The sequence below is a fragment of the Coregonus lavaretus genome (assembly GCF_964263955.1).
Source record: "Coregonus lavaretus genome assembly, chromosome: 24".
NCBI classification, from domain to species: Eukaryota; Metazoa; Chordata; class Actinopteri; order Salmoniformes; family Salmonidae; genus Coregonus; species Coregonus lavaretus.
Window position 1 is genome coordinate 23,377,813 of NC_140011.1, and position 24,355 is coordinate 23,402,167.

General features: G+C 40.7%; 1 protein-coding gene across 1 annotated transcript; it reads right to left on the reverse strand.

Annotated features, from left to right (window-relative positions):
- Positions 1-6,831: 6,831 nt before the first annotated feature.
- Positions 6,832-21,802, reverse strand: LOC311099488 (T-box transcription factor TBX5-A-like; the record flags this gene model as incomplete). The annotated part of the gene is made up of 8 exons (XM_084140188.1): positions 6,832-7,421; positions 7,603-7,835; positions 9,763-9,854; positions 12,952-13,104; positions 18,145-18,292; positions 19,457-19,576; positions 21,236-21,330; positions 21,659-21,802. The coding sequence occupies 8 exons, from the start codon at positions 21,800-21,802 to the stop codon at positions 6,832-6,834; spliced, it is 1,575 nt and encodes a 524-aa protein (XP_083996314.1).
- Positions 21,803-24,355: the final 2,553 nt, after the last annotated feature.

The window sequence follows — 24,355 nt, forward strand, 5'->3', positions numbered from 1 at the left end:
CAGTATCCCTTCTTTCTTTTCTTTCCAAAACTATTGAGCGTGCCGTCTTTAGCCAACTCTCCTGCTATCTCTCTCAGAATGACCTTCTTGATCCAAACCAATCAGGTTTCAGGACTGGTCATTCAACTGAGACTGCTCTTCTCTGTGTCACGGAGACTCTCCGCACTGCTAAAGCTAACTCTCTCTCCTCTGCTCTTGTCCTTCTAGACCTGTCTGCTGCCTTTGATACTGTGAACCATCAGATCCTCCTCTCCACCCTCTCCGAGATGGGCATCTCCGGCGCGGCTCACTCCTGGATTGCGTCCTACCTGACCGGTCGCTCCTACCAAGTGGCGTGGCGGGAAGCTGTCTCCGCACCACGTGCTCTCACCACTGGTGTCCCCCAGGGATCGGTTCTGGGCCCTCTCCTTTTCTCCCTATACACCAAGTCACTTGGCTCTGTCATATCCTCACATGGCCTTTCCTATCATTGCTACGCTGATGATACACAACTAATCTTCTCCTTTCCCCCTTCTGATAACCAGGTGGCGAATCGCATCTCTGCATGTCTGGCAGACATATCAGTATGGATGACGGATCACCACCTCAAGCTGAACCCTGGCAAGACGGAGCTGCTCTTCCTCCCGGGGAAGGACTGCCCGTTCCATGATCTCGCCATCACGGTTGACAACTCCGCTGTGTCCTCCTCCCAGAGTGCGAAGAGCCTAGGCGTGACCCTGGACAACACCCTGTCGTTCTCCGCCAACATCAAGGCGGTGACCCGCTCCTGCAGGTTCATGCTCTACAACATTCGGAGAGTGCGACCCTGCCTTACACAGGAAGCGGCGCAGGTCCTGGTCCAGGCACTTGTCATCTCCCGTCTGGACTACTGCAACTCGCTGTTGGCTGGGCTCCCTGCCTGTGCCATTAAACCCCTACAACTCATCCAGAATGCCGCAGCCCGTCTGGTGTTCAACCTTCCCAAGTTCTCTCACGTCACCCCCCTCCTCCGCACACTCCACTGGCTTCCAGTTGAAGCTCGCATCCGCTACAAGACCATGGTGCTTGCCTATGGAGCAGTGAGGGGAACGGCACCTCTGTACCTTCAGGCTCTGATCAGTCCCTACACCCAAACGAGGACATTGCGTTCATCCACCTCTGGCCTGCTGGCTCCCCTTCCTCTGCGGAAGCATAGCTCCCGCTCAGCCCAGTCAAAACTGTTCGCTGCTCTGGCACCCCAATGGTGGAACAAGCTCCCTCACGACGCCAGGACAGCGGAGTCACTCACCACCTTCCGGAGACATTTGAAACCCCACCTCTTTAAGGAATACCTGGGATAGGATAAAGTATTCCTTCTAACCCCCCCCCCCCCCCCCCAAATTGTAAAGTGGTTATCCCACTGGCTATAGGGTGAACGCACCAATTTGTGAGTCGCTCTGGCTAAGAGCGTCTGCTAAATGACGTTAATGTGCCCTTGAGCAAGGCACTTAACCCTAATTGCTCCTGTAAGTCGCTCTGGTTAAGAGCGTCTGCTAAATGACTAAAATGTAAATGTAAAAATTAAAGATCCACCACCATATTTTACAGTAGTGATGAGGTATTTTCTGCATATGCATTGTTCTTTCGAAGGCCAAAGCCTCCATTGGTGTGCGTGGCCAAAGAGCTCTATTTTCATGTCATCTGACCATAGCACCATCTGGAGTTTGTTTAACGGCGTTGGCACTTGGATTGGAACCGGTGCTATGGCCATATGACACGACAATAGAGGTCTTTGGCCACTCACAACAGCGGTGGGTTTGGGCTTCGAAAGAACAATGCACATGCCTAATTCCTACTGTAAAATATGGTGGTGGATATCAAGGATCTGGAAAGATTCTGTATGGAGGAATGGTCTAAGACCCCTCCCATTGTGTTCTCCAAAAAAGGCTCAGTGTTGTTATCCTTACAAGGGGAGGGTGCTGGAGTACTGAAAACAGGGGCTCCAATAATTTTGAGCCCTATCGCATTTGTATGAGTATACAATTATATACAGTGCTGTGAAAAAGTATTTGCCCCCTTTCAAATTTTCTCCACTTTTGCATATTTCTGATACTCAATGTTATCAGATCTTTAACCAAAATCTAATATTAGATAAAGGGAACTGGAGTGAACAAATAACACAGAAATCACATACTTTTTTCATTTATTTCATAAACAAAGTTATGCAACACCCAATGCCCCTGTGTGAAAAAGTAATTGCCCACTTACACTCAATAACTGGTTGTGCCACCTTTGACCGCAATGGCTTCAACCAAACGCTTCCTGTAGTTGTTGATCAGTCTCTCACGTCGCTGTGGAAGAATTTTGGCCCACTCTTGCATGCAGAACTGCTTTAACTCAGAGACATTTGTGGGTTTTCAAGCATGAACATCTCAATTGGGATTAGGTCTGGACTTTGACTAGGCCATTCCAAAACTTTACATTTGTTGCTTTTGAGTCATTTTCATGTAGACTTGATTGTGTGTTTTGGATGATTGTCTTGCTTCATGACCCAGCTACGTTTCAGCTTCAGCTCACAGACGGATGGCCTGACATTCTCCTGTAGAATGCTCTGATACAGAGCAGAATTCATGGTTCCTTCTATTAAGGCAAGTCATCCAGGTCCTGAGGCAGCAAAGCATCCCTAAACCATCACGCTATCACCACCATGCTTGACCATTGGTATAAGGTTCTTACTGTGGAATGCAGTGTTTGGTTTTCGCCAGGCATAATGGCACCCATGTTGTCCAAAATGTTATACTTTTGTCCATAGAGACATTCTTTCAAGAGTCTTGATGATCATCCAGGTGCTTCCAGGTGCTTTTTGTCAAACTTGTAGCTACAGGAAGCATTTGGTTGCAGTCATTGTAGCTAAAGGTGGCACAACCAGTTATTGAGTGTAAGGGGGGCAATTACTTTTTCACACAGGGGAATTGGCTGTTGCTTAAATTTGGTAATTAAATAAATAAAATAAGTATGTATGTAAGTACGTTCAAATGTTTGGGGTCACTTAGAAATGTCCTTGTTTTTGAAAGAAAAGCTTTTTTTTTGTCCATTAAAATAACATCAAATTGATCAGAAATACAGTGTAGACATTGTTAATGTGGTAAATGGCTATTGTAGCTGGAAACGGCTGATTTTTAATGGAATATCTACATAGGCGTACAGAGGCCCATTATCAGCAACCATCAGTCCTGTGTTCCAATGGCACGTTGTGGTTGCTAATCCAAGTTTATCATTTTAAAAGGCTAATTGATCATTAGAAAACCCTTTTGCAATTATGTTAGCACAGCTGAAAACTGTTGTGCTGATTAAAGAAGCAATAAAACGGGCCTTTTTGAGACTAGTTGAGTATCTGGAGCATCAGCAATTGTGGGTTCGATTACAGGCTCAAAATGGCCAGAAACAAAGAACTTTCTTCTGAAACTCGTCAGTCTATTCTTGTTCTGAGAAATGAAGGCTATTCCATGCGAGAAATTGCCAAGAAACTGAAAATCTCGTACAACGCTTTGTACTACTCCCTTCACAGAACAGCGCAAACTGTCTCTAACCAGAATAGATGGAGGAGTGGGAGGTCCCGGTGCACAACTGAGCAAGAGGACAAATACATTAGAGTGTCTAGTTTGAGAAACAGGCGCCTCACAGGTCCTCAACTGGCAGCTTCATTAAATAGTACCCGCAAAACACCAGTCTCAACATCAACAGTGAAGAGGCGACTCCGGGATGCTGACCTTCTAGGCAGAGTTGCAAAGAAAAAGCCATAACTCAGACTGCCCATCTTAATCAAGAATAGACTGACGAGTTTCAGAAGAATGTTATTTGTTTCTGGCCATTTTGAGCTTGTAATCGAACCCACAATTGCTGATGCTCCAGATACTCAACTAGTCTCAAGAAGGCCAGTTTTATTGCTTCTTTAACATAATTGCAAAAGGGTTTTCTAATGATCAATTAGCCTTTTTAAATGATAAACTTGGATTAGCAACCACAACGTGCCATTGGAACACAGGACTGATGGTTGCTGATAATGGGCCTCTGTACGCCTATGTAGATATTCCATTAAAAATCAGCCGTTTCCAGCTACAATAGCCATTTACCACATTAACAATGTCTACACTGTATTTCTGATCAATTTGATGTTATTTTAAATGGACAAAAAATGTGCTTTTCTTTCGAAAACAAGGAAATGTCTAAGTGACCCCAAACTTTTGAACAGTAGTGTATATATTTTTGTTATTTGTAAACTCAGGTTCCCTTTATATAATTTTAGGTTTTGGTTGAATATGTGATAACATTCAGTATAAAAAATATGCAAAGATATCGAAAAAAGCTCAGAATTTGAATTATTTATTTTATGCAGTCTTTTTCCTCATCTTTATCAAGGCATGCAATAATTATGGACCCAACTGTAGCTTCCCATTAGATCATTTTAATAATGGTGTGCTATTTTTGGGAGAACACTTCATCATAAATGGTCCTGATCATGAAGTGAATTCATATGAGATTCTGAGAACCTCCCAAGCCTGATTAGGCTGATCAACAACAAGCTGTTCTGTAAAAGAACACAATGTGAGCATCAGGCTGTGGTTTGAAACAGTGCTCAAGGAGTGGTCAACTCTGGGCAATATGTCCTCTAAGGTAACCAAGCAACTGCTCCAAGGGGCTAAACCAGCACAACACACACACACACACACAAACACACACACACACACACACACAGAAGATTTATGAGGGGCTTCAGAGGGGTTGGCCAGACAGCAGACCTTTAATCCTCAGGATTATCTATTGAATAAAGAGAAGCTGGGGACAAGTAGGTATAATTAGTTACTGCTGCTGCCTACATTGTGATGACAAGATTTTACATTTGTTGCATTAACAAAAATTATGTGTATGTAAACAAAGGAGCAAACGGTCTATGGTCAGAGCTTTTGTCCATTACCCCACACTTTGGTGTATCACTTTAGTGTCTCTTGTGGTTTTGTATAGCTGTATGTATCCGTGTAGAGTTGTAGTCAAACATCTTATCTCTGTACAGAGTCCTATAGATCCCAAATTATGAATCCAATGTTTTATGTTTAGTTACATGTCACAATTAAACACTAAGCATCATCAAAATAAAAGAGGTAAAATCTGAATAGACAGAATCCCCTTTTAAATGTATTGCAAGTATTCTGTATTCTATATATGTGTGTTTATTTACACCAAAGTAATCCATCTCTCTCTTTCTTAGACTTTTGACAACTGTAAATGAATGTCCTGATTTCAAAAGCAGGATGATTAAAAAAAGAAAATACATTTAGCCTAAATAACAAAGAGAACCGGACCGACTAACACATTTCATTGTCGATACAACAGGAGCAAGTTGATTTATAATACAGGAAAAAAATAAATACTATCGACAAGTAACATTCTATCGACTACAAGCATTTTCTAAATAAGTCTTTGTCCATACATAACTGACCTTTAAAATATAACATGACTTCCATATATTGGCAGAAATTATGTGTATTTGACTGATGTGTTTAGGTCGTGTATAATCTCTGAAGTGACCATGCTTTCATATTATCATTATTTGTCTATAGCAATCTTTGCCTCTGGTTCTTTACATTCTATATGGTTAAAGGCGTCATATACCATACATATCTTTGTTTGCTCTGGTTGAGTTTATGACTGTAGTCGTGGGAGAAGTGCCAATTGTAGGAGCATAAATGAAAAGATTGAGAAACAACACACATTTACTGGGTACAACACAAACTAATAAAAATGACATTTTCAACAACCCAAAAAAAATATGTAATCACCTTTTCACCGGTTCTAGCTTATATCTCCTATAAGGGCAGTGTCTGATTGAGAACCACTGTTTATGTCAGAAGGTTTCTTGTTTCTTAGCTTTCGTTGCAAGCGAATACCAGGTACATTTTTCACACACCTTCCCCAGACTAACTGCAAACCACATCAAAATATTTCCATGTTAAAGTGTGTGTTGCTACATGCCAGAGTTAGAGAGGATATCAAGACACACTTCCTCTACAGAACACACTGTCATCTTATCGACCTGTCAACTGCATATAAACTCACCATTATACACACTTGTATCCATGGATATGGTGGTCATGTATTCAAAGTAAAGCAGAGCAATGCAATGGCTTTCGTATAAGTATCTAATGTTTTTTGCCCTTTGTAATTTTTATTGACAAATCAGGCCAGCAACTCACCGAGTATGTTTTCAAAATAGTCACAGAAAAATAATCACATCTTCTGAATTTCTGTAGAATGGTTTTAGAAAGTAAGCGGTTCACTACAAAAGCCATAAACAAAATGAGAACTGGGGGATAAAATGTCTACTTTTTTTGCAGAAAATGTAAAAATCTACAGAACAAGATTTCTATTTGCAGCAGAAAAAGAAGAAAACATATAATTCAAGCACCAAGATGTATAATACACTATCAAAACAGGACAGTTTAAAAATGGGGGTCTCTTGATGAAGCTACTATTGTCCCTCATGCAAAATCATTGGCTTTTTTAACTCATATTTAGTTGTCCTAATAAGACTCCTTAAAACTCAATGGCCAATGCTTGTCTCCACCTTGTTTTGCTCATCCTCATGATGTTTGCCCATAGTCGCAGTAACAAGTCAACTGCAAAGACATTCCCACTTCCTTTGAGCACCAACGTCCAATGCTCGAGGCATTCATGCCTCACCTACTAATCTCACAAGACTGCACTGCCATACTGTATATATCTTTAAAAATATAAATATAGATTTATCTAAAGCCCCACCCTATCACGGTCCTTTTTTCTCTAACTTCTTCATCCTTTCCTATGAAGAAAGCCCTTTTAGCTGCTCTCATTCCACTCTGGCATGATGCTGACGCTGTGCACAGCGTGGTACTGATGAGGTGACAGCGTGCGCGGGATCCCGTGCGAGTACAGGTACTCGTTGCCTTGGAGACCTGCGGTGGGCGACTGGATGCCTGCCCCGGGGCTGCACTGGCGGCCCAGAGTCTGATGGGCCATGGGGCCCTGGTACATGGCGTGGTGGGCGTCACCCAGCTGCGGGGAGGCGTGGCCTGCCACTCCACTCAGTCTGGACACCAGGGGCCCCGAGGTGAAGTGGGCAGAGAAGTGCTGGTAGGGCAGCCGCTCCATTGGCTGCATGGTGGTGACGGAGCAGCTGCCGTAGGGCGAGACGCCAGCCCAGGTGTTGCAGCTGATGTCCTCCAGGCTGGGGACGGGCTCGGCCCCCTGGGAGGCGCTGGCGTACATGCAGGCCTGCCTCTGGCTGGACTCGGTCCTGTAGGGCCCCCCGGGCAGGCCCAGGCTCTGTGGGTAGCTGACGGGACGGTAGTAATGGTCGTCCTCACTGGAGGAGCTCTCCAGGTAAGCCTTCTTGTAGGTGTGCTCTCCTGAGTGACAGTCATCCTCCACTACGGACCGACAGGGAACAGTTACAGTTACAGCATGTACGCATACTGTAGACCCCTATCAGCTGAACAAAACAATGTACATATTTTTACTTTGTAACCAGCCATGTTTCGCCTTTTTATGCTTTCTAACAACCCACACCATTAGCATGCATGGCTCATATATCATGAAAGCCTGGCCCACCTTTCCTCTTGATGCAGTGGTAGTCCTGGCTGTGCTCGTGGGGGAGAGGGTAGGAGCCAGACTGGGGCAGGAGATCCTGTGAGGTGCTGGTGGCCCCGTTCTCACACTGGGTGTACTGGGAGGCCAGGCCACTGGGGGTGGCAATACCCTGCACCTCCTCACTGAACGGGCTCTGGCTGGTGCCCACTCTCTGGCGCACCGTACTGCGAGGGACCACCGGGTACTCCTTAGTGCTGCAGACATACATACAGAGATAGGGTTAGGAAATGATGATAACATTTACTGTACTGTATGCTTCTTCAACTAATCTTACCACCACTAATACTAGTACTACTATCATTGCCATTAGTATTACTAATAGTAGTGATTATTAATCGTCACCTAATTATCCTAGATCAGTAATCCTAATTATCCTCATTATAGTATTTGTTCATTTATTTGCATTCATAACGCATTTTCACATGCAAAAGAAGAAGATAAATATGTTATTTGACAGCCTGGTATCAACTTGAGGACTGTGCCTGACCTCAGTCATTAACCATGGCTGACTTATATACACAGTCTCTTTCATCCAATGAGCAGACACTATACCCTTCTCAATGCTAACAAACCACACTGACCATCAATGAGTCAAATCCACTTAGGATCCACAGAGAGTCAATGTTCCGGAGGATCAGTTTCTAGTGGAAAGACAGGGATTTATTCCAGTTGCATTAATCTAGAGGATCCATGAATGGACTATCTTTGCTTCTTCTATTTATTTGATTTCTTTGACTGTTACTTTTGAACCAGTGACCTGGTTTTGCAATAAGCTCTCCCTTGGAAATACTAACCAAGACCAGACGTGCTGAGCTTACTGTACTTGGCAAGACAGGACAGTGGCATTTAGGAGTGATCGTCTGGTTTGGCCTTTGGCCAATTAAAATCAATTTACAAATGTCTATACAAAATAACTATTCCACTTACAGAAGTATTATCTTGTGACATTGACCAACTTAATTACTGTCTAACTTAGATAATCCAACATTAAATATGCAATATCAATTTTTTTAACACCCTGGTAAGGAATAAAACATTACTGCAGGTGAAATATCTTTGAAGAAAAAGGAAAAACATAGTTTCTTTAGTCTTCTGTCATTAATTTCACCACAAGATTTGCATTGAATGTGTCCTATCGCCTACTGATGGGGAAAATCAGTCAACCAAAAACTATTAGATTCACCTGCAGTGGCTTATTAGAGAGAATGTTCTGTTCTCCCATTCCAAATAAAATTAATGGGAGGCAAAGTTTCACTGCCCCATGGAAAATCAGGCTCCTTTCCCATTTTTCTCTGATTTTGGAATCCTCTGTTTGAAAGGCCATGCAACACCATTGTTGGCGATCTGGGGAAGTTTCAAACCAGATTTTCTCCTTTGAAAATGTGTTATCCACACTGTGTTGACACATGCGTAAAGCACTCATCTGGAATGATGTGGTCGATGCCGCTGCTGAACCAGCCATATTATCAATGCACAGATGACTGAATATCCCGGTAAAGAGGGAGTTGCGTTAAAGGGAGATGTCATTGGTTCAGAAGGCCCTTCCAGATCAGCCATAAAAGCCCTGGGACATAGAGACTGGCCTCTGCTCAAGGACTACACAAATCACAGCTGGGGAGAGAGGGGCAGGGGGCGATGGGGCTCACTGAAAATAACACTCATATCTGGTTTGCATTTCACTGATTGAAGGAGTACAACGGTGCTTGTGATGTGACACTGTGATTAGAATGTCAGTAATCCTTATCTACTGTAATTGCGGTTACATTGTGTAATATATGTTTCCAGTTTACCATCTTACAGTACAGTATAGTGTGCTAAAAAACTGCTAATTATGGTAATATTGGATTCTTTCTAATAGGCTGAGATAGAAAAGTTAGGCAAGTTAAGCACTGAACCAAAGCTTGGCCATTGACTATTTGAACGTTTAGTCCATAAAGTTGCTTGATTGGTCGTTGGGCTATTAGCTGCAAAATAGGTTATATGACAAGTGCAATACTGTTAATATAACTGTGTTAGTGCAGGTTTTCAGTGAATTTATGTAAATCACGAAGCTCATCTGCATTTCCTATGGAAACTTCTCAGCAACAAAAGAGTGATCAAATTAAGATCCTACATCTGTACCTTTGCATTCTGGACATCCGATGGAGCTCCATGTCATCACTCCCACGGAAGCCTTTTGCAAATGGGTTGTTCTCTATCTTCAGCTGGGTTATCTGCAAAACAGCAAGCAATTAAACAGTAAATTACAATAATATGTAAAAATAAAACTTAACGTCACAATACGCGTGTTTCCTTTCCTCTATATTCTGTGCGAAGGACTTATTGTGTCCTTTGAGGCCTATAGCAGGATATCTTCACTTAAAACAAGCGTGTTCACTCTCCCATGTGGAACATAATACAGCCTCATGATGCTTTTGAGATGAGAGACTGCCCATAGGTCCACACGCACTGTGGTCAGTCTCGTGACAAACTGAACCTTTCAAATAAACACTCAAAACCTGGGGAGAAACCTCACAAAACCTGTGGTTTGAATTCTGTTATTTAACAGTGTTGGGGAAGCTACTCTTTTTATAGTTTACCAAGTTACCAAATACTTCACAATGGAAGAGGTGAAACTACACTAAAGCTACCCTTAAGAAAAATATAGTTTACTTAACTAAAGTTACTTTGAAAAAGTAGTTCACTACATCCAAACGACTTGGTGAAAAACTATCATATGTAAATCTGAAATTTAATATACTACAAATTGGAGGAACTGATCACTTTGGGGTCATATGTTAACAAAATGTGTAATTTAGCCTATTAAACACAAAAACAATGTTTCAAGTGAGAATTAGGCAGGTCTGATGCCAAAAAAATTAAGCAAATAATTACTTCAATCATATTTTATTTTTGCAAAAAAGTAGTGTGTAGTTCCAGTAGTTAGCTACATCACTACATGGCAAAAAAGTAATTAACTACTGAAAACGCTACCTAGATCTGAACTTAGTTAAACTACCACTAAGCTACTGGTTAAACAGAACGCAGCGATCGCCCTCTCTCAAAGGCGCGCTGTTTCTGGCAGGTAGGCCCTAACTAGTTGGCGGGTCTGGTGCTTCCCGCCTCACAACAAGATTGGATTTTTGTCCACGCACCGGCTCTCACTTTCTACGAAACCTTGTACAACATCTCTCGTTAATGCACGCACCGTTTTGGCAAAAGTGTCGATTTTCATTTTTTTCTTTTTATGATAATGATTCTCAAAATCTTTTCAAAGCAATCATTTTGAAAATAACTGTTGGTGGTACAAAATGTTTGCGAAAATAACTTGAAGCACACGCTCAATAAAATAACATACCCAAACGCCGAAGTGATGCTTAATCGCTTATTTAATTGCAAGCCTAATATGTAGGATAATTCAGGTGAAATATTACATTATAAAGGGGGCAAGAATAGCATAGTAAATGCAAATATTAATGAAACGAAACCTAATTCACTAATGAAACTTTCTATTACTGAGCATCAATCAGGTTGTCACTTGGACGAATTCATACCAGACTATACAAATGTAACACTATTTCCAAACTTACATATTTGATAGTGCATGAATTAACACTGATAGCATGGAAGAACTAGACAAGCCTGGGGTGACAGTTTCCTAACAATTCTGGAAACATTTATAGGCCTAGACACCCGGTTAAATACAAAGCAAGTTGTTACCAACTCGTTAGATATACTTGTAAGGACTATCACGGATAGCAATCATGACAAACATTAATTCATAATACAGTAGGTTACTGCATTTGTTTATATCATGCATTGCATGTGATATTTGGCTATGGGATTTACTATAATGCAACTATAATTCGTTAGAGGTAGCCAATGAACTGGTACAATTCTACGTTCAGATTCAACATGCCTAGGCCCAATGCGTTTCTGTAGCCTATAGGCCTATTGAGTTGAGAAATAAGATATGAAAACGCTAGTTGTTTTCAAAATAGTTTATTCAGAAGGAAATTGTTATATTTGTTCAATACAAACCTATGGTATGGTCAAGTTTGACCGTTTTGACTATATATGGCTGCGCCTGCCTATGCGCATTTCCTATGCCCTTTCCCCCAAAATGCATGGCATGATAACTTTCTCTAGTTTATTTGACAGATGTAACATTCTTGGATTAGGTATTCGTGGTAAAAGTTGAGGAAATCAGAATAGATTGTTTGTCTGGAAGTCTGGCTGGCTCTGGTAATAATAATTAGCCCATGTTGCATTCTCAGGTGCCCTCAATAAACTCCCTGAATATAATTAATGGTTTCTCCAGAGTTTCAGTCATTTGGATTTCCGGTTTCTCAGAGTCTTTGGGAATTCGGATTGGCTCAGGACACATTAAGGGTCCTCGCCCCCTCTTGCATATTCCCTCTGTCCCACACTAAAATCTGACTCCGACATAGTTAAAAACGGATGTTAAACAGACGTAGAAATGATTGGACAGCACTCCTAAGATTATGAGTTGTCAGATTTGAGGAAAACGAATTCTTAAATATTATTTCGATGTCTTCTCTAAACGCTCAAAAACGCAGACAAAATAAAGCGCATGCAACAAGTGGATGTAAATGTTTTAATGTTCATATAGGAAAATATCACAATTAATATATGTAGGCCTAGGTATGGTAGTCTACATGAAAGAAAATATACTCATGTTTAAATTTAGAATTTACTGAATAAGTAGAACTAAAATGATATCACTTGCGAGCTCGAATCCATGCGTAATAGTAATAATTTGTGCCTGTGAATTATCAAATTTCCATACCAAACAAAAATAAATGGATAGCCTACTCACATCTGTCAATGACTGAATATGATATCGGTGATTATTAGACGTGAGCCTAATGTTCTGCCACTGCTCATGGTGACATATCATTACATTGGACTCCATTTCTTGCAATAGGATACACCCTATCGGTTTTATTTTTCAAGCTTTGATAATCAGCTCATTCATCAGCTTTACGTCTTACCGTCAGTTCTTTAGCAGCAATATATATATATATATATAGCATATATATAGCATGAGCAACTTTCTGATGTTTATGAACTGATTTCGATTAATCCATGAAATGATTTTATATGTGTTGTGACGTTTTGTGTCACTTTCAATTGACAAGGCGATGCAAAAAGGCAATCTCGAGGCCTATATGTCAAAACGTTTTTATTAGTTATATACGGTGTAATTAATTACTCATCTATGATACACCGATAAATTCAGAACAATTTAGGCTATTCATACACACACACAATACAATGGCTTAAACATGTCCAAAATCGAAGACTTACCTTATGGTTCTGGTAGGACGTAACCGCAATGAAAGCAGTCTCTGGGAAGACGTGGGTACAGAACGCTGTGTTTTTGGAGCCAAAGCCGTTATTTTCATCCGCTTTCACGATGTGAATCCTGGGTTGGTATTTATGCATGGAGTTCAGGATAATCTGAAGAGAGAAATGTATGCATATTTGTGTTTTGACCATTTCTATTTTCTCCTGACAAATGGGCCACCCTGACGCATAATCTCACCAAAACACAAATTCTGACATGATCAAAATCACATTCAGATAAATCTAAACCAGTGTTTCTTAATCCTGGTCCTGGGGACCCAAATGGGTGCACATTTAGTTTTTGCCCTAGCACTACACACCTGATTCTACTAATCAACTCATCATCAAACCTTTGATTAGTGGAATCATTCAGGTCATGCTGGTGCAAAAACTCAAATGTGTAACAATTTGGGTCCCCAGCACCAGAAATAAGAAACATAGATTTATACACATTCAGACAATTAAGATAAACACAAAATACTATTGATATTGCTTTGAATAAAACATACAAATATACTGAACAACATGCAACAATTTCAAAGATTTTACTGAGTTACAGTTCATATAAGGAAATCAGTCAATTGAAATAAATTCATTAGGCCCTAATCTATGGATTTTACAAGACTGGGAATACAGATACTCATCTGTTGGTCACAGATACCCTTAAAAAAAGTAGGGGCGTGGATCAGAAAACCAGTCAGTATCTGGTGTGACCACCATTTGCCTTATGCAGCGCGACATATCTCCTTCGTATAGAGTTGATCAGGCTGTTGATTGTGGCCTGTGGAATGTTGTCCCACTCCTCTTCAATGGCTGTGCGAAGTTGCTGGATATTGGCGGGTACTGGAACAAGCTGTCGTACACGTCGATCCAGAGCATCCCAAACATGCTCAATGGGTGACATGTCTGGTGAGTATGCAGTCCTTGTAAGAATTGGGACATTTTCAGCTTCCAGGAATTGTGTACAGATCCTTGCAATATGGGGCCGTGCATTATCATGCTGAAACATGAGGTGATGGCATCGGATGAATGGCACGACAATGGGCCTCAGGATCTCGTCACGGTATGTCTGTGCATTCAAATTGACATCGATAAAATGCAATTGTGTTCATTGTCTGTAGCTTATACCTGCCCATACCATAACCCCACCACCATGGGGCACTCTGTTCATAACGTTGACATCAGCAAACCGCTTGCCCACACGATTCCATAAACATGGTCTGTGGTTGTGAGGCCGGTTGGACGTACTGCCAAATTCTCTAAAACGACGTTGGAAGCAGCTTATGGTAGAGAAATGAACATTCAATTACCTGGCAACAGCTCTGGTGGACATTGCTGCAGTCAGCATGCCAATTGCACACTCCCTCAAAACTTGAGACATCTGTGGTATTGTGTTATGTGACAAAACTGCACATTTTAGAGTGGCCTTTTATTGTCCCCAGCACAAGGTGCACCTGTATAATGATCATGCTGTTTAAGCAGCTTCTTGATATGCCACACCTGTCAGGTGGATGGATTATTTGGGCAAAGGGGAAATGCTCACTAATAGGGATGTGAACAAATTTGTGAACAGAATTTGAGAGAAATAAGCTTTTTGTGCATATGGAACATTTCTGGGATCTTTTCTTCCAGCTCATGAAACATGGGACCAACACTTGACATGTTGCGTTTGTATTTTTGTTCAGTGTATATAAAACACACAAAATATTTATTAAAACCAAGAATACCAATATTAATCATATAGCAATTCTGAAAATATACAGTATATGTAAATATATTTGACCATATCATTTAAAGTACAGTCAAATCTAAATGTGAGCATAGCTTATATGTAACTCTACAAACCCATCACTGAAGGGCATGACAGTAATACATTCAGTAATACATTACAACGCTCTTTACATCCCATGATAATATACATATGTCAGAAGAGATGAGTTCCCATTGTAACACGTGAACATCTTCCCATTCCCTGCGTTCGCCCTGACCCCTCTGACCTAGTTAATGCTAAGTGATGACTACTACCACTGACGACATTAAGACGCGGTCCACCCAGTTGAACTTGAGCCCTGAACTCTTCTCATGAGGCCGTCTCATCCGTAGGCTTTAGTCTAATTGGTCTGACATACTGTGGAGTCATGGGGATCAACAATGAGCAATCTAATGGTTTCTAATTTCATTAAATCCACTTACATTTACAGATAACAAAACAGTTTTTTTTTCTCCTTCACCTCCTCAGGAACTCCCTGCACCCCTGCCCCTGGGCATTCCACCTATCTCTTATCTGTAGGGTTGTTTAAGTACCTTCCTTTCAATAGCCACGCTGCAGAGAAAAGGGAGAGGATGCCCTGACCTCCTAGACCGGTGGGGCATTACAAAGACCTCAGTGGATTCTCACAACTGATGGAACAGTTCAACCTCAGAATAGAGAGTAAATTGTGGTCCACTGTGAATTTTCCAAAAGCACTTTGATAGTAGGTTAGTGTACAACACATTTGATTGTCCTCTAAACAGAAATGGGTGAATGTATTTCAACAGCCAACACTGGAAATGCTTTATGACTCAGATTGATTTTGCACATTATAAATACAATGGGTCAAAGCTGAAGTATTTTTTAAGTATTTTAAAACACTGAATTAGATAAAAACTTTGGGAGAAAACAGAATGTATGCTCACATTTACCAATCCCACCACAAAGTCTTTAGAGGAGGTTGGTTAGGGACTTGTAAATCACTTGTGAACAGCAGCCTATATCACCGCAAATGTAAAAGTTATCTGGCTTACAGATTCACAATGATACAAACCATTGGGATGCTTTGATTTAACACATTTAGATGGTCGCAACCTTGTTTTCTAACTCTTGAAGACATCTATGTGTCATGTAACCTACACCAAGAGTCTTGTGTTAATTTTCTACAAGACAACAACATGAACCACAGACAGGGTTGGTTCCCTTCGTGTCTGTCGGTCTGTGGAGGTGTGACCCCGGAGCATAGCAGACCACCCACTAGGCCTCCAGCACACGCCTTGTCTCCATGCCCTGTTGCCCTGGTTCTCTGCATCTCCATTCTCCCTGACTCTGTATGATAGTATTTAATGATAGTGAGGGATCAGCCTGGGTCCCCGGCGGCTGCCCTACGCTTTCAAGTTCCTCCACATCAGAGGGCTTTCTGAAGCCTTTGGATTAACAGGCTTTGTACACCATCATCTATTGCTCATCTCACACTGCCGTTGGAACATAAACAGTGGGATATCCACACTCCACCCTCCTGGCTAAAACATGTGTGGGGAGTACTGAACGAGTGCACCAGCACCAGCAAATTGGGGGAGAAGATGAATAACATTGAGAAATGTTTCGCAAGTTGAGAGGGAGATCAAAGCCATAGCTGAGACTTGTGATAAAACGTAGGCCCTAAGATGAAAATGGGTAATCATATGTTTATATGCATACTATTGGTATCAGATAGAAACTAAAGCCTCAATTAGCAACATAACCCAAATAACTGAGATTATACCATCTACATGATTGAGAGTCAAAAAACATAAAATATATAGATATTGTCAATAAGATATATGTAAACATTGACCATAGCAAAATGAACTGTAAAAATCAAACCAAATATCAGAAAGCCCTTCAATAAACTCATATTTATACTAAATTACAAACATATACAGTCATAAAAACATTAATTTCAACCTTCTGAAACCTATAGGAGCCACTGGTATATCCCAGCATGCTCTCTGGCTGGGAGGGGAGGTCCTGCTCTGTTCTGTCTAATTACCAAACAGTTGTAAAGTAAAGTCCTGTTTCAGGTCCCTCCTAACTGGCTCCAACCTACCTCACTGATATGCTTCAGCTCCATGTCTGAAGCTAGTAATTATAAATTGTCGCAAAGTTATTTCAACCAGCTGGACAAACAAGCTGATGGAATATTTTTTGGGCCCAGCACCAGTATTTCATTTATGAATCCTATGGAACTCTCTGAGCACAAAAGAGGGCATGCCAGGAACCACTGCAACCAATCAAAAATGCATTCTGGCCCGAAATGTACAACACTGCTCACAATCCAACTGAACCGAGCTCCAATTTCATTTTACCAGCTGGGTTTTGGCAAGGCAACAATCACTATAAATTCTCACACAATGCCAATGGAGTTATGTGATCGGGCAGAAGATAGACAGTGCTGTGTGTGCTGTAGGTGCTTTGGTCAATGGTTAAAGAGAGTACAATCTGTCCTATTGCTGACTTCAAAATCACAAGCATGGTGCTGTAGATTTGCAGTGAGCCCATACTTTTACACATGCAAACAATGCAAAATGATTTCCAATCAACATACTCCCTACTACAGCTATCATCAATGACTGCAAGTTGCTGTTAAATTTGTGACCATATGATTGATTATGTGCTGACCTTTATAGTGTTATGGTTTGCACGCAGTTTATTATTTGCTTAAATCATAACACATTTTTGCTCCACTCTGAGCAGAAAGAGTAGGCTCAATCAACTGCAATTCTAATCAGCTTCATACATGTAGAAGCAATAAGGGATTGACCAATATTGACACTTTCCTTTATGTCATAATTCAAGAGATGGACAGAGTAAGTTTATCACTTAACATTCTAGAATTGTTACTGTTTTCTAACTTTTTTCTTATTGGTTATTTTGTGCATAATCTACTTCCTTATTTCAGTTTGTATAACAACCATTATTGTTCTTGTGGTTGTCAATTAACAAAATAATAATAATTGCATTGGGCTGTTTTATGTCCTATAAGGGATATGACTATTGCATTGTAATCAGTCCAATCCTGTACTCTCTGTTGAGATGTCTAATTTGGACACAATGTCACCCACACCTGGAACCACATGAAATATCTAGCCAATAGCACCATTTTTTAACATCGAAGCAGATCGATGATGTAAGTGATGTTTGTTTTTGCTATATTGTTTCAGACATGGATCACACAATCTAGGGTATTGGGAGTTCATAATAAGAGGGTTGTTGAAAGGAAATAAACAGATGCCATCTGACTTCCAATCTTTACTAATGCATGCAGATGTTGTGTTGATAATTATAAGCCACAGTATTCCTTTACGAAAATCATCAAGCATTTTACAGACAAACCCATAACATATGAAGAACCGTAAACATACATGTCCAAAAGGATCCAGGTGGTTGTTGGTCAGTTTCAGCTTCTGGAAAGAGACAAGCTGCCTCATCCAATGCGCCCCAGTCGCAGGAGAATCCGGGTGAACGTAGAGCCTCCCGGGCATGGCAGGTTCAGCCTTCCCGGTCACAGACCTGAATCATAGCACCAAAGTCAGCATTTAAAAAAATACTTTCACACATTAAAATATGCTGTTTATGAAAATGCCTTAGGCATATTTCACTTTTCATCGGAAATACAGGTTTAGCCTAATATGTAGACAAGGTTTCTTCGAAATAAATTAATTTAGGCTATTTGGAAGTAGGCCTAGGATTTGTTCCAAAACTGGAGATTTTACCAAGGTTATACCGCTATCGGCCTACAGTTAATTAAATTGAAGGTTCGACAAATGCCTTTAGTTTGTAGTTTTTAATACTGTCCACGTATAGCCTAATTGTGTTTAGCCTACTCTCACCCCAAAGGACAATAAATGGAAACGGAAAATATGTTTTAATATAATAGCCTACATTAAGGCTATAGTCTAGTAGCCTAGTGCCCTATGACGTGCTTTACGTTGACAGTTGGGTTGGTGTGGGTCATCCTATTTAGCATAACCAATAACCTGCTATTTGGCACGGGCGAACATTATTTTCTTAGTTGACCAGGAGAGTATTAGTTCAACAACATGCGCTGAACGGGTCATTATCAGCGTTATTTGCATGTGATTATACTCTTTAAAAAATCTCAATTGAAAACCACTGATCCCAAAAAGGCATTCTTGACCAGATGGACATGACACTAACAACTAGTGTTTATGCTACGTTTCGCTGATGGTAAAGAGAATACCTCAGAGGTGTCAGAAGAGAGCTACACCCTGACCATACGAAACATCAATACAATAATGAATTCGCATAAAACACAAAAATAGCCTAAGCCTCCAGTCGGTAGTCAGCACAACTCCGCAGCACTTGCCATGGATGCCCTACTCAATTTCCGTACTCCAACCGAAAGCCTTTTTTTTTTTTACTACATAAAGCTGCACAGCCTACAGCAACATTTTGAGACATTTGAGCCATTAGGAATAGTTTGCTAAAGATTGCCTACTAGGCCTACCAAACGGGAACAGAATTTGAGGCATAAACCTTAGGCCTAACCTTATAATTTCATTATAGGGTTGTGAAACATCCTGGAGATGAAAATACATATGATAATGTGTTCATATGATCATATGTTGTATACAGGTAATTATTGTCATAAGGCTGTGGAAATGGGCACTGAAACGATCCAAGAGGCACTTGTTTTGGAAAAGTCCTACATACCATTTATTATCAGCGAATTTGTAGCGATGGTCGTCCGCAGGCACGACATCCATCAGGAGTATGTATTTCGTTTTAGGGTTCAATCCAGTGACCTTCACTTTGAAGCTGGGAAACATTCTTCTGCAAACGAAGCAAGATAAAATAGTTACACAATGCAAGTGCAAATGTTTACCATGAATGACCTACACTCCACGTATTTTGGGATGGGTGTAAACCCCACTGGTTCACAATGAATATCAACGTCAGACATATATAACCAAATGAAGCTTAGAACAACAATCAATGAAACAAAATAAAATAAATGGGAATTAAAGTGTCCAAATATACATTTTGTTCGTTTGGAAGCGACTGCATACTTTTACGCATGCAACAAATGAAGCGAATGAATAGCCTACTTCAACAAAATAAAACATAGGCTATTCTATGAAGGAATGGGCCTATTGTTTCACGGTGAAATACATGTTTAAGGCAGCTTCTTTTGCACCAAATGCCTCACTAAAACCAGATGCATTTGTGATGTGTGCACATATATTTTCAGATATGCAACTTTATTTTCCAGTTCCTGTGCCAACTTACACAAGTAGCCTACCCTGATGAAATAGGGTCTACCAGGTTGGAAAACGTGATCAGTCAGAGGCTGATGGTATAGAAATTACTAAGGAAAAGAAGTCAAACGCGGATTGGATCCCGGCCTCCAGGGCAGGCCTTTGGTAATAACGAGGCAGTGGCGAGGTGATTGGAAGGGGTAAGGGCTGAGGAGGGATGGTTAATAAAGTCTCAAGCCAAAAAGGGGGGAATGAATGGACAGAATATAAAGACGGCTTTATGCAGCTGTGAGAAAAAACATTAACCTAGTGCACACTGGAAGGATATTGAGACATGGCTGAAATGAATAATAAATACCTAAGAGCCACAAGACGATTTGTTAACATGAGCAGAGACCACCGACCATCATGCATATTCAAGTTCACAGGTACAAGAATATCTCAACCATATTCCTTGAGAGTTTCTAAACAGGCCAGTTAGACCGAATTGCTAAACGGATTTACACTCGGCCCCCTATGCCCAAATTCCTTCGCATGAAAAATCGTGTAGGACTTTTTGTCTTGAAAAGTAATTTGATAATGGTTTCAATATGGCAAACGTGACGAACATTAGGGTAGAATTAAAAGAATATCACGTATTCAATTTGGAAAAACACACCTCAAAAATAAAATGGATGGAGAAAGTGAGAGAGGATTAAAAGAATGAAGGTGATATAACGCATAATATATGCCACGTGTTGTTTCTTTGACTTTTATCTAGCCAAGGGACTGTCTTAAAATGACTAGGCCAATAAATATTTATTTATGGCGCTATCTCTTGGCCTATTGAGAAAATAGTGAAAGTAGGCCTCCTTCCAGCAACGAATACGGCATTAATATCACTATCACATTATTGGAAAGTAAAACCTCTCATCTCTGTGCTCATACATCAAACGAAACATGGACGGATGAACTTTTTCAGACACAGTGCTGTCAAAACTAGTACCACTAAATGTTGACAATTTTTTTCAACAAATAATTATTCAAACATAACCTCACATGTAGGCCTAAGCTTATTGCAAACATGGCTAATTCATATAATTAAAACATACAAACATGACACAATTAATTTCAGTAATATATTGGTGTATGTTTGTATATATCGACCATGGCAACAATATTTAAATAATTGTATGTTCCTAAAACGTATCTGCATAGCCCGTAATGCCAGTATAAGCAGGCGTTGCTCTCTTACCTTCCAGCTTTGGTGATAATCATCTCCGTCCCCACCTCGTGAAACTTCGCCCACAGTTCCCTCTCGTGCAGGTACACTTTTATCCCCTCCATTCCCTTCACAATTAGACAAGTAAAACGAATATCAATATTACTTTTCCTTGCAGTTGACACCATTCTGTAAGCTTATTTAGCCCAATCATTATACAAATAATATTTACGTCACTATGTCATGTCATTCATACAGGGACAATGTTGCACTATAGCATACATTCCATTATAGTTTAACAAAAACACAATAGCATTTCATATTAGCCTACTATTCACATTTGGCTACTCTGAAACAATACTATAGATAGGCATATAGGTCCAGAACAACCTCTAGGCAGTGACTTGAGACTGTCGACATGAAGTGCATAGGTTCCAAATAGGGAGTAACGCTGACCTGTTGAATATATGTCGTCTGGGAGGATGGAGATTTGCCCGAATTTCCATTTTGTTTATCTGCTTTACTTTCAGAGTGTAATTCCTTTGACTCTGAACCGCTTGGCGAATTTTGGAGCCCAACGGTTTCCTCCTGGTCCTCCATGTCTGGAGCTCCGGAGACCAAGGCCTCAACTGTTAGATCGAAACAAAGCACATTTTAACGTTACATTCTCAGTCCTGAATAGACCTATGCGCATAACTTTTATTCAATACATTTTTGATGTGACATTAGCCGATTGAAATTCCAGCTCGCCTGAAATTACTTGTAGGTCAAAATAAAATAGCCATGACTTAACAACATGGCCTGCTATTAACATACCCAACACACACGCGCGCGCACGCACGCACACACGTTTTTGCAGTCTTCATACTTCTAATACCTTTCAGTCTTGGACTCTTTCAATGAACAAAGGTTGTGCGTGAGTCGCAACTGCTATGAAGCCCATGGCTTTTATTATAATTGATATAATGATGAAGAAAATAAAGACATCCATAATTGTAGCACTAATGATTACAATAACAAAGACTGATGTAGGCTACTTATAATAATTAAGCTATAATAAACATAGCAATGGTGATATATGCTTAGCAAGGACACCACTCATAACGTTTCTAAACGCGATGATGCTGACTTTGCTAGTAGCCTATTTGTAGGGAATCTATACTAATGATTGCAAAAACTATAAGTTCGGGACAAAGCCTATAACCTATGTATTCCTAAGACGCTAGATGGTGTTGGTAACAACGACCACCTCTGCAAATAGTAAGATATATGTATTTGTATAAACAGAGAGCACGACGTAAAGGCAAACAATGTCAAATATAGGACTTCTGTATCTAAACGTGTCCCCAGCTTCTTACAAAAACAGACGTGATGTTTTCCCCGCTATGAGGGCCTAAACTGACATGACCTGCGATAACTATTACTATAATGAACCACTGACCACGGGGACATGGGTAGGTAGCCTACTCCGTACAGTAAAAACGGCTTTACCTTGTAACCAGAAACGTTACTTTCAATGTCGTGAAGCTATGGCACAGCAGAGGTAGTTTCTTCAAAAATGTTTGCTAAGAGTTTCCAACCAATTCAATGTATAATCCCAATGTGTAGCCCGAAAAGGCTATCCAGTATCTCCATGGATTTTCTCTATCTTCAGAGCAAGTCCAAATTGACGGCGACCCAGCGACCAAGCAAAAACTCACAAGTGAAGGAAGATTCAAGAGTCTTGCAAAGATGGCTAAAATAACGTGCGCGGTGTTACTTTATTGTACATTTTATAGCCGAGAACCGTTGTTCAGGAAGCCTTCCCTGGTGATAGCACATAGCAGTATAGCAGTGTTCCAGAGGAGCAAGTCCGTCACCAAGCTTCTTTCCTCCCTCCTCTCTCTCCCTCCCTCTCACGCACCAATGGTCCACAGTAGCACGCCTTACGAAGCGGAAGCTCTGAGACTTTGACGAGCAGCGTAGGCTAGTTTGGGTTGTCCTCTCTGCCTATCCAGTGCCTGAACAGGAATGGTCAACCTCAAGTATAGTCTTCTTCAGGTCCCCCCTCCCACGTCCGTCAACCCCCTCCAAAACCTCTCATTTACTGCTAAATCTACCGGAGATATTTTCCTATTGCGCAAACTCAGTAATGTTTTCAATTGTGATTTTGTTTATATAAATAACTCATTACGGTCAATTAAGAGACAAACACAGATAAAGGCATGTGTTAGAATACATTCATCCTATTAAAAAATATGTGTTTACAAATTTGGCCTAGGCTATATGCGTCATGCATCAGAGAACTGAACAAATAAACGAGATTATTTGGGCAAATCTGAGAACAATGGTCAACAAAGCATATAAGAAAATAGGAGTGCATGTGTATAATAGGCAACAACAAATAAAGGTGGATTGTAGCCTACAGAAAATATCCATGCAATTTGTGAATGAGCTGCATCTGACCCTTCATTCATCTCGCCTCATCAAAATTATTTGGAGCATTCGGAGTGGTCCACGGCCGCACAACTTTACATTGAAAGAGGAACATTTTATTGAGTGAATAACCATTACAATATAGCACAACACAATTGTATATGCCATCATTTCCATGAGGATAGGCGTGCAATGTAAATTGAAGGCCAGATATCGTACAAATCTGTATTTACGCGTGAATACAAAATCACACCACATGGAATATTCTCCATTTCGCGCAGGGATATTGACCTACTGAGCGTTGTCGTTGAACTCTCTGGCAGTCTACTGTACATAGGGAACACAACATGACTGAATAATCCTAAATTCTAATATTTAACGGACATTCTTCTCACGTGGACATCGCAGAAATCTCTGTTTTACATGGCTTTATTATGGTTGGAATCCTCCTACATTAGGTCTGTTTTCCCTGAGGCTATTATTCCAGTACGCAGGCACCTTGCCTCTGATAAAACCCCATTTGGTTTACAGGCCATTTCCTATAAGATTTAATTCAGTGAGGTGTGACACATCGAACGGGAAGAACCGTGTGACAGAAACGATACAGAGCTGGTACTAAAGCCACCTCACACCGCGTGGTATGACCCCATAGGCTGTTGGTCTAGGTTCATTAAGTGGTACGATGTCAATATTTAGACTTCTAAGATGTCAGTAGTTCTTATGCCAATTACCATAACC